This window comes from Ylistrum balloti, unplaced genomic scaffold, assembly GCF_031769215.1.
Source record: "Ylistrum balloti isolate Yb309-2 unplaced genomic scaffold, AGI_CSIRO_Ybal_v1 Utg370500, whole genome shotgun sequence".
Taxonomy (NCBI): Eukaryota; Metazoa; Mollusca; class Bivalvia; order Pectinida; family Pectinidae; genus Ylistrum; species Ylistrum balloti.
Genome location: NW_026782324.1, coordinates 67432 through 84691, shown reverse-complemented (window position 1 = coordinate 84691; position 17260 = coordinate 67432). Strand labels below are relative to the sequence as shown.

Below are 17260 nucleotides of genomic sequence, written 5' to 3'. Positions count from 1 at the left end.
TAATGTTATGGGTGTTGTAACACTGATAACAGTGTGGTAATGTTATGGGTGTTATAACACTGATAACAGTGTGGTAATATTATGGGTGTTATAACACTGATAACAATGTGGTAATGTTATTGGTGTTATAACACTGATAACAGGATAGTTATGTTATGGGTGTTATAACACTGATAACAGTGTGGTAATGTTATGGGTGTTATAACACTGATAACAGTGTGGTAATGTTATGGGTGTTATAACACTGATTACAGGGTAGTTTTGTTATGGGTGTTATTAATTGATAACCTGGTAGTTATTGATATGTCATAACACTGATAACTGGTTGGTTATTGGTATGTTATAACACTGATAACAGTGTGGTAATGTTATGGGTGTTGTAACACTGATAATATTGTGGTAATGTTATGGGTGTTGTAACACTGATACCAGTGTGGTAATGTTATGGGTGTTGTAACACTGATAACAGTGTGGTAATGTTATGGGTGTTATAACACTGATAACAGTGTGGTAATGTTATGGGTGTTATAATACTGATAACAATGTGGTAATGTTATGGGTGTTATAACACTGATAACAGGATAGTTATGTTATGGGTGTTATAACACTGATAACAGTGTGGTAATGTTATGGGTGTTATAACACTGATAACAGTGTGGTAATGGTATGGGTGTTATAACACTGATTACAGGGTAGTTATGTTATGGGTGTTATTAATTGATAACCTGGTAGTTATTGATATGTCATAACACTGATAACAGGATGGTTATTGGTATGTTATAACACTGATAACAGGATAGTTACTGGTGTTATAACACTGATAACAGGGTAGTTATGTTATAGGTGTTATAACACTGATAACAGGGTAGTTATGTTAATGGTGTTATAACACTGATAACAGGGTATGTACTGTGTATTATAACACTGATAACATGGTAGTTATGTTAAAGGTGTTATAACACTGATAACAGGGTTGTTATGTAATGTGTGTTAAAACACTGATAACAGGGTAGTTATGAGATGGGTGTTATTACACTGATAACAGGGTAATTATGTAATGTGCATTATTACACTGATCACAGGGTAGTTTTGTTGTATGTATTACAACACTGATAACAGGGTAGTTATGTAATGGGTGTTATTACAGACACCAGGGTACTTATGTAATGGGTGTTATTACACTGATAACAGGGTAGTTATGTAATGTGCATTACTACACTGATAACAGGGTAGATACTGGTGTTTAACACTGATAACAGGGTAGTTATGTGATGGGTGTTTTATCACTGATAACAGTGTAGTTACTGGTATATTATAACACTGATAACAGGGTAGTTACTGGTATGTTATAACACTGATAACAGGGTAGTTACTGGTGTTATAACACTGACAACAGGGTAGTTACTGGTGTTTAACACTGATAACAGGGTGGTTACTGGTATGTTATATCACTGATAACAGTGTAGTTACTGGTGTATTATGACACTGATAACAGGGTAGTTACTGGTATGTTATAACACTGATAACAGGGTAGTTACTGGTGTTTAACACTGATAACAGGGTAGTTATGTTATATGTGTTATAACACTGATAACTGGGTAGTTATGTAATGTGCGTTATTACACTGACACCAGGGTAGTTATGTGATGGGTGTTGTCACACTGACAACGGGAAAGTTGTAATAAAAAGATGAAGGTAATTATAAATACAAATTTTCATCACAAACTGCAAATAGAAAGAAACTGATGACTATGTTAGGAGTAGATGTCACCGGACACATTCTTCACACAAGGCTGATTGACCCTTGATATAGGTACGGCACGGACAGAGGCGCTGGAGATTGGCGGACTGACCAACACAGCTAAACAACATCTCCTCCTTTTGTATAATACACTCGGCAGTGTTAATGTCATAGGCTGGATAATAGATATCCGACAAGGATTTTCCCAATTTACACGATACACCATATTTGGTGAGAGGATCCATGGAATTCAGCTCCCGGAAATGACTCGGCTCACACATAAGATCTACAGAATAAAAATGTTTAATTAACATCATAATTTTATAATAGTTTACAAGAGATACAATCTTTATATTTAGATGGAAAGTGGACAATTCAAGCCACGTTTAACCAAATTTATATCAAATAGAAATGAATGAAATACTTTGTTTATCACAAACCTTAAAGACAACACCATTTAATAGAAATATCAGGAACCAGCAACAATTATCATAGATTTCTAGGTCATTACACTGATGACAGAGTGGTTACTGGTATGTTATAACACTGATAACAGGATATTTACTGGTGTGTTATAACACTGATAACAGGGTGGTTACTGGTATGTTATAACACTGATAACAGGATATTTACTGGTGTGTTATAACACTGATAACGGTGGTTACTGGTATGTTATAACACTGATAACAGGGTGGGTACTGGTGTTTTAACAGATAACAGGGTAGTTACTGGTGTTTAACATTGATAACAGGGTAGTTACTGGTGTTTAACACTGATAACATGGTAGTTACTGGTATGTTATATTACTGACAACAGGGTAGTTACTGGTATGTTATAACACTGATAACAGAGTGGTTACTGGTATGTTATAACACTGATAACAGAGTGGTTACTGGTATGTTATAACACTGATAACAGGGTAGTTACTGGTGTTTAACACTGATAACATGGTAGTTACTGGTATGTTATAACACTGACAACAGGGTGGTTACTGGTATGTTATATCACTGATAACAGTGTAGTTACTGGTGTATTATAACACTGACAACAGGGTAGTTACTGGTATGTTATAACACTGATAACAGGGTAGTTACTGGTGTTACAACACTGACAACAGGGTAGTTACTGGTATGTTATTACACTGATAACAGGGTAGTTATTGGTGTTTAACACTGATAACAGGGTAGTTACTGGTATGTTATAACACTGATAACAGGATAGTTATGTGATGTGAATTATAACACTGATAACAGGATAGTTATAACACTGATAACAGGATATTTACTGGTGTGTTATAACACTGATAACAGGGTGGTTACTGGTATGTTATAACACTGATAACAGGGTGGGTACTGGTGTTTTAACAGATAACAGGGTAGTTACTGGTGTTTAACATTGATAACAGGGTAGTTACTGGTGTTATAACACTGATAACAGGGTGGTTATTGGTATGTTATAACACTGATAACAGTGTAGTTACTGGTGTATTATAACACTGATAACAGGGTAGTTACTGGTGTTATAACACTGACAACAGGGTAGTTACTGGTGTTTAACATTGATAACAGGGTAGTTACTGGTGTTATAACACTGATAACAGGGTAGTTACTGGTGTTATAACACTGACAACAGGGTAGTTACTGGTGTTTAACACTGATAACAGGGTGGTTATTGGTATGTTATAACACTGATAACAGTGTAGTTACTGGTGTATTATAACACTGATAACAGGGTAGTTACTGGTGTTATAACACTGACAACAGGGTAGTTACTGGTGTTTAACACTGATAACAGGGTAGTTACTGGTGTTATAACACTGACAACAGGGTAGTTACTGGTGTTTAACACTGATAACAGGGTGGTTACTGGTATGTTATAACACTGATAACAGGGTGGTCACTGGTATGTTGTCTAGACCACTAAACACCATCTTACTCTCAGACCAACTAATCTCTGAACAGGACCTGTCTTAACCACTAAACACAAACTTACTTTTTGACCAGCAAACGTCTTGACAGGATTTGTCTGGTTCACCAAGCAGGAACTTGATGGATGAACTGGGTGGCCATTTTGCGGGCCGTTTTTGAAATTCACAGAAATTCTGATGCTCGATGTAGGCATTCATCCTCTGTAACATTCCTTCCTCTGTGAATTCGTATGGAAGATAAGGCTGAAACTTAAACAATACATACAAATGTACACCACTTTAGTGTCATACACAATTTGAATTGCAAATCTACCAAAAGTTTCATTTCAAAGAATGTATTTTTCACTGAAATCATGAAACAGAATGTTAAAACGTTTTTCATGAAATTCAGCTAAGAGATTGACAGCAGTCTTCCCCAAGAAGAGTTCCTGGGAGATAATGGCCCCACCACTGAATGATCTTTAATGGTCCTGTGATAGGCAGATCTTTTCTCTACTTCTCCTTTCTTTCCTCTTATCATTAAATAGTGAGGGAATCCTACATATGAGATCTATGATAGATCTGACAAGAACTTTCAGGAATTAGCAATCACCATCCAAACATAAAAATCCAAGATGGTCTCCGGTCAGGATATTGTTTCTGGAGCAATCACATTGAATGGGCACAAACTGGAATCATGGGGAACCTACACATCAAGTTCAAAAAATAAAGTTTCAGACAATTCTCAAGAAATAGTGATGACAGACATAAACTGTCAATATCAATATCAAAGATGGCCAACTGTCGGCCATTTTGTTTCACTGTCTCAAAATTTAATGGACCCAACTACGAACCATGGTAAACATACACAGTATTTGAGAAAGGATCTTTTAAGTACTTCAGAAGAAATGACAATTAAAACTTCAATGTTGAAAATAGTATGGTTGACTGTCGCTCCTTTAGTTCCATTAATTGGACTCCAAATTGGATCAACACTACAAGGGACAGAGGAAAACATATACATTAAGCTTGACAATTATTCTTCAACTTTTTCACAAGAAATCGTGATTACTATCTTCAACTGTCAAAATCCAAGATGGCCGACGGTCTGCCATTTTTTGTACTAATCAGACTTATTCAATGGAAAGTATTTTGTAATATGGGGAATATACTCATATCAAATTGGAGAATATCCTTCAAGTCAATCTCAGGAAAAACAAGGATGGTTGATGGACGGATGATGGATGGACAACAGATGACGGACAAAAGTGATATGAACAGATCATGATCTGGTGATGGCTGGATAAAATATCAACACTCATTTCCCAAGCCGAACCCATCATGTCAACACATCTATTTTACAACCAATTAATAACAAGCCTGCCTCTGCCAAACTTTCCCTAAATGTTTCCTTCTATATCAACAAAAACTCCACAAGTACCTTTTTATTCTCCAGGATTTTGGCGACAGTATATCTAACTTCATCTAGGTTGTTAATATCAATTGTGTGAACATATGGTTCTCCAATAAACTGTTCCGCATAAGGATGCTGGCTCGTCACCTGTAAAATACAGCTCAGAAATGTCAAACAAAAATCCACATAACAATCGGACATCAATCTACATACTTAGCAATAAGCCCAGGTCTGGTAATAAACCCATCAAAATATATGTAATTCCTCAGTAAAATCAGAATCCAATGTTATTTGTGTAATAAGCCCACCCTTTGACATTAGGTATTAAGTAGTTATGTGTTGCTCCTCCTTATTCTATAACTATAACCCCTGGAACAAATATGCATCAAGCATTTATTTTTGGAAAAAAAAAAAAGAGAAAAGTTCTATAAATTCAAAATTCAAAACTGTGCTTATAAAACCCTCAATTTACAAAAAAAAACTAAGAAATATAAAACTCACAGCATAATAATGAAACAAGCAGAGAAGACAGTTGTGCCATAACAGCCAACTATGACCTTTAACCTATGAACTTACTTGTCTCTGAGTAGGCTTGCCCTTAAAAAAAGGTGTATTCTTGCTGCTATGAGGTGGCTTAAATTTCGGGTTGATAAAAACGCAGCCATTAGCTATGGCCTCAAGTGGAGCAGGACCCTCATAGGGGAACCCAAGTCCCACAAATATCTACAGAACAAAAATAATCACACAAACCTGTAGGAAAAGATTTATCACAGTAAAAGTATAAAAAATATTCTAGAAGAAATTTTATTTTAGCTAAAATAGGATTATGCTTATTACAGTTTCTGTATTTTGTTTAAATAGCAATTATTGTAAATGTGTAAATTTATCATTGTGTTAATTGAAAAATGCATATTTTTGTAAAACAGCGAAATTTGAGCCCCACACACATATATGGTTTAACAGTCCCATAACTACTAGTATAAATCAAAGTACACATTGTGTTCTACCAATTGTTGTTTATCACTAAATTACCATAGAGAAAATCTATCATATGACATTTTCTTAAATATCTACTAAAAATATTCATAGTCAACAGAAACATGCATCCTTCAATACGGTATATAGCCATTGTATAGCACACACCTTTGAATGTACAATGTAAAAACCTGACAAAATATTGGTCAATAGAATATAGGGGACAACACAGATGTTTACAATTGACTGACATAGAAGAGAGTGAAGATTATTTTTGACTGAAGAAAGATATAATGTACATTACCTTTGACTGACGTAGGAGATAATGAAGATTACCTTTGACTGACGAAGGACATAATGAAGATTACCTTTGACTGACGTAGGAGATAATGAAGATTACCTTTGACTGACGAAGGACATAATGAAGATTACCTTTGACTGACGTAGGAGATAATGTAGATTACCTTTGACAGACGTAGGAGATAATGAAGATTACCTTTGACTGACGAAGGACATAATGAAGATTACCTTTGACTGACGTAGGAGATAATGTAGATTACCTTTGACTGACGTAGGAGATAATGAAGATTACCTTTGACTGACGAAGGACATAATGAAGATTACCTTTGACTGACGTAGGAAATAATGTAGATTACCTTTGACAGATGTAGGAGATAATGAAGATTACCTTTGACTGACGAAGGACATAATGAAGATTACCTTTGACTGACGTAGGAGATAATGAAGATTACCTTTGACTGACGAAGGACATAATGAAGATTACCTTTGACTGACGTAGGAGATAATGAAGATTACCTTTGACTGACGAAGGACATAATGAAGATTACCTTTGACCTTTGACGTAGGAGATAATGAAGATTACCTTTGACTGACGAAGGACATAATGAAGATTACCTTTGACTGACGTAGGAGATAATGTAGATTACCTTTGACTGACGTAGGAGATAATGAAGATTACCTTTGACTGACATAGGAGATAATGAAGATTACCTTTGACTGACGTAGGAAATAATGTAGATTACCTTTGACAGATGTAGGAGATAATGAAGATTACCTTTGACTGACGAAGGACATAATGAAGATTACCTTTGACTGACGTAGGAGATAATGTAAATTACCTTTGACTGACGTAGGAGATAATGAAGATTACCTTTGACTGACGTAGGAGATAATGAAGATTACCTTTGACTGACGTAGGAGATAATGAAGATTACCTTTGACTGACGAAGGACATAATGAAGATTACCTTTGACTGATGTAGGAGATAATGAAGATTACCTTTGACTGACGTAGGAGATAATGAAGACTACCTTTGACTGACGTAGGAGATAATGAAGATTACCTTTGACTGACGAAGGACATAATGAAGATTACCTTTGACTGACGTAGGAGATAATGTAGATTACCTTTGACTGACGTAGGAGATAATGAAGATTACCTTTGACTGACGAAGGACATAATGAAGATTACCTTTGACTGACGTAGGAAATAATGTAGATTACCTTTGACAGATGTAGGAGATAATGAAGATTACCTTTGACTGACGAAGGACATAATGAAGATTACCTTTGACTGACGTAGGAGATAATGTAAATTACCTTTGACTGACATAGGAGATAATGAAGATTACCTTTGACTGACGTAGGAGATAATGAAGACTACCTTTGACTGACGTAGGAGATAATGAAGATTACCTTTGACTGACGTAGGAGATAATGAAGATTACCTTTGACTGACGAAGGACATAATGAAGATTACCTTTGACTGATGTAGGAGATAATGAAGATTACCTTTGACTGACGTAGGAGATAATGAAGATTACCTTTGACTGACGTAGGAGATAATGAAGATTACCTTTGACTGACGTAGGAGATAATGAAGATTACCTTTGACTGACGTAGGACATAATGAAGATTACCATTGACTGACGTAGGAGATAATGAAGATTACCTTTGACTGACACAGGCGATAATGAAGATTACCTTTGACTGACGAAGAACATAATGAAGATTACCATTGACTGACGTAGGAGATAATGAAGATTACCATTGACTGACGTAGGAGATAATGAAGATTACCTTTGACTGACATAGGAGATAATGAAGATTTCCTTTGACTGACGTAGGAGATAATGAAGATTACCTTTGACTGACATTGGAGATAATAAAGATTACCTTTGACTGACATTGGAGATAATGAAGATTACCTTTGACAGACATAGGCGATAATGAAGATTACCTTTGACTGACGTCGGAGATAATGAAGATTACCTTTGACTGACGTAGGCGATAATGAAGATTACCTTTGACTGACATTCGAGATAATTAAGATTACCTTTGACTGACGTAGGAGATAATGCAGATCCTCTCCGTTTAGGAAACCATGATTAATGACATACTCTGGAAACTGAGATTTTTTTCCATGCGTAGTATTTTTTTGATCAAAGTAAACAGTCCCATGAACATCCAGCTGAGCATTTTTTATCACCTCTAAATATTTTTGCCGTCCCTGAAAATGATCAGGAAATAGATGTAAAAATGTAATAAAATGAAAAATTTAAATTATAATTTCAAACCAGAGGCCAAGAGGCCCTCTATTATGAAGATTTTATACAAACTCAACCCCTACTGGCAATAAGCTAGATTGTACTTTTGTAGAGATCATACCCTACTGCTGAGAGGAGAACTAGACTGTACTGTTATATAGACACAACCCCAACTGATGACAGCAGAACCAGACTGTACTGTTATATAGACACAGCCCCTACTGCTGACAGCAGAACCAGACTGTACTGTTATATAGACACAACCCCTACTGCTTACAGGAGAACCAGACTGTAGTTATATAGACACAGCCCCTACTGCTGACAGCAGAACCAGACTGTACTGTTATATAGACACAACCCCTACTGCTGACAGGAGAACCAGACTGTACTGTTATATAGACACAACCCCTACTGCTGACAGGAGAACCAGACTGTACTGTTATATAGACACAACCCCTACTGCTGACAGGAGAACCAGACTGTACTGTTATATAGACACAACCTTTACTGCTGACAGGATAACTAGACTGTACTGTTATATAGACACAACCCTTACTGCTGAGAGGAGAACCAGACTTTACTGTTATACAGACACAACCTTTACTGCTGACAGGAGGACTAGACTGTACTGTTCTAAAGACACAACCCCTACTGCTGACAGGATAACTTGACTGTACTGTTATACAGACACAACCTTTACTGCTGACAGGAGAACTAGACAATGTTATATAGACACAACCCCTACTGCTGACAAGAGAACTAGATTTTACTGTTATATAGACAAAACCCCAACTGATGACAAGAGAACCAGACCATACTGTTATATAGACACAACCCCAACTGATGACAGGAGAACTAGACTGTACTGTTATATAGACACAACCCTTACTGCTGACAGGAGAACCAGACTGTATTTTTATATAGACACAACCCCAACTGATGACAGGAGAACTAGACTGTACTGTTATATAGACATAACCCCTACTGCTGACAGGTAAACTGTACTGTTATACAGACACAACCCCTACTGCTGACAGGAGAACCAGACTGTACTGTTATATAGACACAACCCCTACTGCTGACAAGAGAACTACACTCTACTGTTATATAGACACAACCCCTACTGCTGACAGGAGAACCAGACTGTACTGTTATATAGACACAACCCCTACTGCTGACAAGAGAACTACACTCTACTGTTATATAGACACAACCCCTACTGCTGACAAGAGAACTACACTCTACTGTTATATAGACAAAACCCCTACTGCTGACAGGAGAACTAGACTGTACTGTTATATAGACACAACCCCTACTGCTGACAAGAGAACTACACTCTACTGTTATATAGACACAACCCCTACTGCTGACAAGAGAACTACACTCTACTGTTATATAGACACAACCCCTACTGCTGACAAGAGAACTACACTCTACTGTTATATAGACACAACCCCTACTGCTGACAAGAGAACTACACTCTACTGTTATATAGACACAACCCCTACTGCTGACAAGAGAACTACACTCTACTGTTATATAGACACAACCCCTACTGCTGACAAGAGAACTACACTCTACTGTTATATAGACACAACCCCTACTGCTGACAAGAGAACTACACTCTACTGTTATATAGACACAACCCCTACTGCTGACAGGTAGACTTTACAGTTATATAAGTTTGATTGACCATCAATCCTCACCCAAGAATTTCCTCGACATACATTGTTTTGAATATTTTGTCCAAATTGGACCAACGAAATGGGATTAGATTAATCATGAAATTGATCAGCATGAATTGATCTGGTGTTACAGCAGAGTACACGGTAAAGTTACAGAGCAGACACAGAAACAGGATATCCATACCTCCCACATATACTCCCGTTTACCATACACAACAGCCTGGTCCTTGCGTTTGATGTCCTGTACACGGCTGTCATTAAGGTGCTGCTCCACAAGGAATCCCATAAATGAGTTGTCAGGGCTGTGGGCTGTTAATTATCAAACATTTTCACATGATCACCGACAGTTACAGGGCTGTGTGCCGTTATTTACAAAACAAGAGTTCCTCGGAATTGTATGTCTCACCCGCATAAAGTGTCACTGTCACCCAGAAATTGAACTGGATGTGCAACGTTCAACCAGAAATTTGTAATACCAAATTTCATTTCTATAACTCAAAGCATAAAGGAAAACTGCGTAAAGCAAAGAAAGCCATGAATCGAACCTTATCTGTAATGGTCGACCATGAAGCCATTTCTCATATTTCATTTCAAAAACTCTAAGCATAATCAAGAAAAGTACAAAAAACATATTTTCGAAGAATTTTCAAAGAGGCATAACTCTGCAGGAAGGGTCACAGACAGCCAAGAATCATTACTAATCTGTACCCTTCCAACAAGAAGCCATATACCAAATGTAATTTCTATAACTCAAAGCATAACCCAAAGAAAGTCCCAAAAACAATATTCCCAGAGATTTTCTAAGTTCATTACTTTGCCAAGAAGGGTGACAGACAGCCGGAAATCAAACTTAATATGTACCCTTCCAATAAGAAGCCATATACTGAATTTCATTTTAATAACTCAAAGCATTTCCGAAAAATGCCCGGACAACGTTTGTAAGGACACCGCCGACACGTGACGACTGACAAAGTGTTCCCTAAGTGTCCTCCAGATCTGCAGGCAAAACAGCAATGGTAAGTAACATGATCACTGACAGTTACAGGGGTGTGTGCCGTTATTTGCAAAACAATGGTCACATGATCACTGACAGTTACAGGGGTGTGTGCCGTTATTTGCAAAACAATGGTCACATGATCACTGACAGTTACAGGGGTGTGTGCCGTTATTTGCAAAACAATGGTCACATGATTACAGAGAGTTACAGGGCTGTGGGCCGTTATTTATAAAATAATGGTCACATGATCACTGACAGTTACAGGGATGTGGGCTGAAAACTATAAACAATGGTCACATGATCAGTGACACTTACAGGACTTTTGGCCGTCAATTATAAAACAATGGTCACATGATCAGTGACACTTACAGGACTTTTGGCCGTCAATTATAAAACAATGGTCACATGATCACTGACACTTACAATGGTCACATGATCACTGGCAGTTACAGGACTTTGGGCTGTCAATTTATGGTAACATGATCACTGACACTTACAACGGTCACATGATCACTGGCAGTTACAGGACTTTGGGCCGTCAATTTATGGTAACATGATCACTGACACTTACAATGGTCACATGATCACTGGCAGTTACAGGGCAATATAGAATCATTACTTACGGAACATGGTGAAGAACTGTTGTGGCTGTAGATTCTGGCCTCCCCAAAATGTCACTAGCTTGTGAGCTTTAGCATACACCCTGTGATTATAAGCTGGTTCTGTCCCAAATGAATCAACTATTCTCAGCAGACAGCTGTAAAACAACATCAATAACTTCCTCATTTATTTGAAAAGAATATGAATTGTTATCTTTATCTCTGTTCTAAGGCCAGAATTTTTTTTGTGAATTTTGATGTGTCAAACGTGTCAAGTCTATATTGCTCATCCATAACTATTTCTCTAACCCGACCTAATTAACACTGTGCGAACCATGTGATTCCATAATCTACCTTATAAAATCTCCTTTGTATTACAGAAAGTATATTCAACCTTGTGGTACCGTAATCTACCTTATAAAATCTCCTTTGTATTACAGAAAGTATATTTAACCTTGTGATTCCATAATCTACCTTATAAAATCTCCTTTGTATTACAGAAAGTACATTTAACCTTGTGGTACCATAATCTACCTAACAAGAGATTCCAGTGGGATCTTGGAGCCCACCATTTGAGGATCTGGTTTAGGTCTTGAAGATTTGTTTATTAATTTTTTTTGTTACAGGTGTTGTAAATGTTCATGAACTGGTCTTCATTGAATGTACTCAATGATGGCACAAGATGTTTTTATTAAGCACCTATTAGCAAATATCATTTGAAAAAGATCCCAAAGTATTATTAGATAGCAGTCAGTTACAGGTGGATAATGGACAATATGCTTGTGTTGTATTACTGTCGAAAAGGGAAACCAATATCTATGAAATATCAGAAGGATCCATCCAGTACTTCCTCAGAAATAGCAGTAACAAGATTTTACTCTCAAAATCCAAGATGGCTGCCCGTCAGCCACCTTGATTTTGGATCAGTCCAAAAAAGGTAAAATGCACAATTAGGGATGAAGGGGAATCAAGGATTTTCCCAGAAATAGCCATAACAAACTTACTTTCAAAATCCAAGATGGCCGTCTGTGGGCCATCTTGAATTTGAATCAGTCCAAAAAAGGAACACTGCACAACTAAGGACCAAGGGGAAGCTCCATATGAAATTTGACAAAGATCCATCCAGTACTTTCCAAGAAATAGCCGTAACAAACTTTTACTTTTAAAATAAAAGATGGCCACCTGTCGGCCATCTTGAATTTAAATCAGTCCAAAAAAGGTACAATGCACAATTAGGGACCAAGGGGAACCTACATATGAAATTTGAGAAAGATCCATCCAGTACTTTTCCAGAAAAAGCAGTAACAATGAAATTTGACAAAGATCCATCCAGTACTTTCTCCTTTGTATTAGAAATAGCCGTAACAAACTTTTACTTTTAAAATAAAAGATGGCCACCTGTGGCCATCTTTTGTATTATAGAAAGTACATCTAACCTTGTGGTAAGGTAATTTGCACAATAAAATCTCCTTTGTATTAGGGGAACCTACATATAAAATCTCCTTTGTATTACAGAAAGTACATCTAACCTTGTGGTGCCGTAGTACTTTTCTCCTTTGTATTATAGAAAGGTAACAAGAATTGTTTACAGAAGGAGGGACGGATGGACGGATGGTAGGCTAATAAAATCTCCTTTGTATTATAGAAAGTACATCTAACCTTGTGGTACCATAATTTTACCTAATAAAATCTCCTTTGTATTATAGAAAGTACATCTAACCTTGTGGTAGCATAACTTACCAAATAAAATCTCCTTTGTATTACAGAAAGTACATCTAACCTTGTGGTGCCGTAATTTTCCCTCATAAAATCTCCTTTGTATTATAGAAAGTACATCTAACCTTGTGGTGCCGTAATTTTCCCTCATAAAATCTCCTTTGTATTATAGAAAGTACATCTAACCTTGTGGTGCCGTAATTTTCCCTCATAAAATCTCCTTTGTATTATAGAAAGTACATCTAACCTTGTGGTGCCGTAATTTTCCCTCATAAAATCTCCTTTGTATTATAGAAAGTACATCTAACCTTGTGGTGCCGTAATTTTCCCTCATAAAATCTCCTTTGTATTATAGAAAGTACATCTAACCTTGTGGTGCCGTAATTTTCCCTCATAAAATCTCCTTTGTATTATAGAAAGTACATCTAACCTTGTGGTGCCGTAATTTTCCCTCATAAAATCTCCTCTTTATTACAAATAGCATATGGAACCTTATCCAATATACATTTAAGTTGCTTTGGTAATATTACTTTTCCTTACAAACAGGTTTATTTAGCTCATCCCCCTAAAAGCATTGTGTAAGGCTGTTATCCCTTAATTAGGTAGACCATGGTAAAACTGATCACACAAACAATCAACATTAAATCAATCAAATTTTTACTTGCTTTTTACTTACAACAACTTTGATGTCTTTTAAACAACATCAACGTGATGAAAACAATAAGAAACAGGTCAAAACATAATTACAATGTTGCCTGTATAAGTTTTAGAACAACAAGGATATATCCACTTGTGGATTGGCCATATGATCAGTACAAGTAAGACTAATTTTAACCATATCATAATTTCAAAGAGATTTTTTTTTGTGCAGCACTTTTCTAATTGTAGGTTTATTTACTTACTACACACCGAATATAAACAGGATATGAGTTCTCTAAAGTATACCACTAGTAAGGAGAGAGAGAAAGATAGAGGGAGAGAGAGAGAACACATCCAAATCACACAAATCATCATTAGACCTGCATGTATTATATAAGTTGTGTTTATATCATAAGAAATATCTAAAAATAAGATCTCAGAGGGATCTTGCTGCCCACCATTGTTTGATCTTTATTATCTATTGATCTTTGAAAGTTGGATTTTTTTCTTCTTTTCTCTTCTCTGTTTTTGCTCTTAGTGATAATAAATTTGAACATTCCTTTGCAGAATTAGCAATTTAGAAAATTAGAATTTAGCTGTAAAATCCAAGAGCAATCTATGTATGAAATTTAAGAGCGATCCATCAAGTACTTCTCAAAAATTAGTGATAAGAAATTTACTCAACGAAATTCAAGATTGCCGAATGTCAGCCATTTTGTTTTAAATCACTCCCAATATCAAATGGACACAAGTAGGAACCTAGGAGAACCTGTACATGAAATTTGAAAAAGATCTATTTAGTATAACGTAGTTCTCATGATGTAGCAATAACAAACTTTCAAAGTGAAAATCCAAAATGGCCGTTTGTCGGTCATTCTGTGTTTCTGATCAGACCCAAAATCATACAGGCACAACTAGGGACCGAGAGGAACATACAGTTGAAATTTGAGAAAGTTCCATCCAGAACTTCTAAAGAAATAGCGATGAACCATAGATATAGATCCATAAAAAGATCTGATTATTCTATAAGCTATGTGCAATTTTTATTTTACAAAATTTACAAACTTCACAAAATGGAAATAAAAACTAATTTACAATCGTGATATTATGTTCATAACTTTCAGTTTTTGTCTTTTTACTTTCCATCTTACATTTTACACGATTTCAAGACTCAATTTTAATGAGAAATATTTTATCTAGGAGGATTAAGAGATTAAACAAGGGTTACAAATTATTCTATTAACAGTGTGTATTAATTGGAACAGTAAGAACATCAACAACAGCTGTAGTAAGTGTAAGCAAATGAAAAGTCAATGAAATCAAACCACTGCAAAATGTGATGTTAGCAAAATATATAAACAGTACCACATTGGAAGAACTCTTCATACATCTGCAAGTAGGATATCAGCAAGATTGAGCAGAAATAAAACAACTATGACTTAAATGAATACAGAATGTCATGTCGAGAAATCATAACGGCTGATAAATGAGCTCCAGGATGTTGTACTTATAAGCAACTCTCTATTTTATATGAAAATGTAAACAAATTGAATCAATTATTACCAGTACAAAATTTATTGGAAACCTGTACAATTTTCATTACAGGGAGAGTGACTGTGGAAGGAAACATACTTAATTATTTGTATAGAATCAAAGTGTTGGTGAAGTGACAGCGGATAGATTATAGTCAAGACTACATGGAAGATTGTACATGGGGAGGAGTAAGGGGTAGGGGGTTGGGGGTGGTGTGGTGGGAGCTTAGCAGCAGTACATGAAAATGAATATATAGGGATGTACACTACTGGGAACAAGTTTAAGATTATGTTTATCGATAACTAAACATTTTGTATCTTCTTTTCTTGTATTTAGATGAAAAGGGAGATAGAAGTAGATCCTGATCAATTTTGTGGTTGGTGTGAGTTTGTGAAAGTGATCATATTAATTCATAGCTTTTACATCCAAAGAGTGATTTTACATTTATATATGACAATGATATTGAAATTTACACATATGGTTGGTGCTTTGCAATTCAATACAGCCTGTGTGTATAATGAAATTGAAACACTTAAAAAAAATGAATAAAGTTTAAATTGCATAAAAATAATTTTAGTTAAAACATAACTGACAAATTTTACATCAAACTAATTAAAGAAATTTCCATCCCTCATCAAAGGATTATCCTTAAATACAGAAATAGGAGTTACTTCATCTATCAATGATTTTGAAAACCTTGACCTTGAAAGTGCAGTCATGCGATAGCCCTTCATCCCAGATTCCAATATCACCCTATTCTATTATTAGCAGCATTTAACTACAGCACAGGATTCCCTCAACAAATTCACAGCTATATTCCTCCAGATACAATACAGGGACTCCCATTTACTATTGTTAGCAAGTATTAGCCCCCTTTCTAACACAAGAAGAATTTCCGGCGCACAGCGGACACGGCGCACGGCGGACGACGAGCATGATATCCTTCCCACAATAAAAATGAATAAAGTTTAAATTGCATAAAAATAATTTTAGTTAAAACATAACTGACAAATTTTACATCAAACTAATTAAAGAAATTTCCATCCCTCATCAAAGGATTATCCTTAAATACAGAAATAGGAGTTACTTCATCTATCAATGGAAAACCTTACATGCAGTTGCGATACAGAGATTCCCCTATTCTATTATTAGCAGCATTTCACTACAGCACAGGATTCCCTCAACAAATTCACAGCTATATTCCTCCAACACAGGGATTCCTTTAACACAGGAATTTCCTCAACATATCTAAAGCTATATCCTTCCACACAATACAAGGACTCCCTTAATCTATTATTAGAAGCATTTCACTACAGAACAGGGATTCCAGCGACATACCAACAGCCAAATCAATACATACAACACAGGGATTCCTTTACCAGTATTCTGTTAATAACAACCTTTAACTACAATACATGGATTCCCTTAATGTATTTAACTACAATACATGGATTCCCTTAATGTATTAATAGTCTTCGATGTAATACAG

At 36.0% G+C, this 17260-nt stretch overlaps 1 protein-coding gene across 1 annotated transcript in view; it reads right to left on the bottom strand.

Annotated features, from left to right (window-relative positions):
* Nucleotides 1-1629: 1629 nt before the first annotated feature.
* The window catches only part of LOC132555494 (alpha-1,6-mannosylglycoprotein 6-beta-N-acetylglucosaminyltransferase A-like), a 61642-nt gene continuing 46011 nt past the window's right edge, over nt 1630-17260 (bottom strand). Inside the window, exons 13-19 of the mRNA XM_060219845.1 lie at nt 11908-12041; nt 10472-10596; nt 8392-8565; nt 5638-5784; nt 5089-5208; nt 3734-3917; nt 1630-2027 (exon numbers count right to left, since the gene is read on the bottom strand). Of these exons, the coding sequence (XP_060075828.1) occupies nt 1768-2027; nt 3734-3917; nt 5089-5208; nt 5638-5784; nt 8392-8565; nt 10472-10596; nt 11908-12041 (1144 nt within the window). The 3' untranslated portion in view covers nt 1630-1767. The remainder of the gene's footprint in view (nt 2028-3733; nt 3918-5088; nt 5209-5637; nt 5785-8391; nt 8566-10471; nt 10597-11907; nt 12042-17260) is intronic.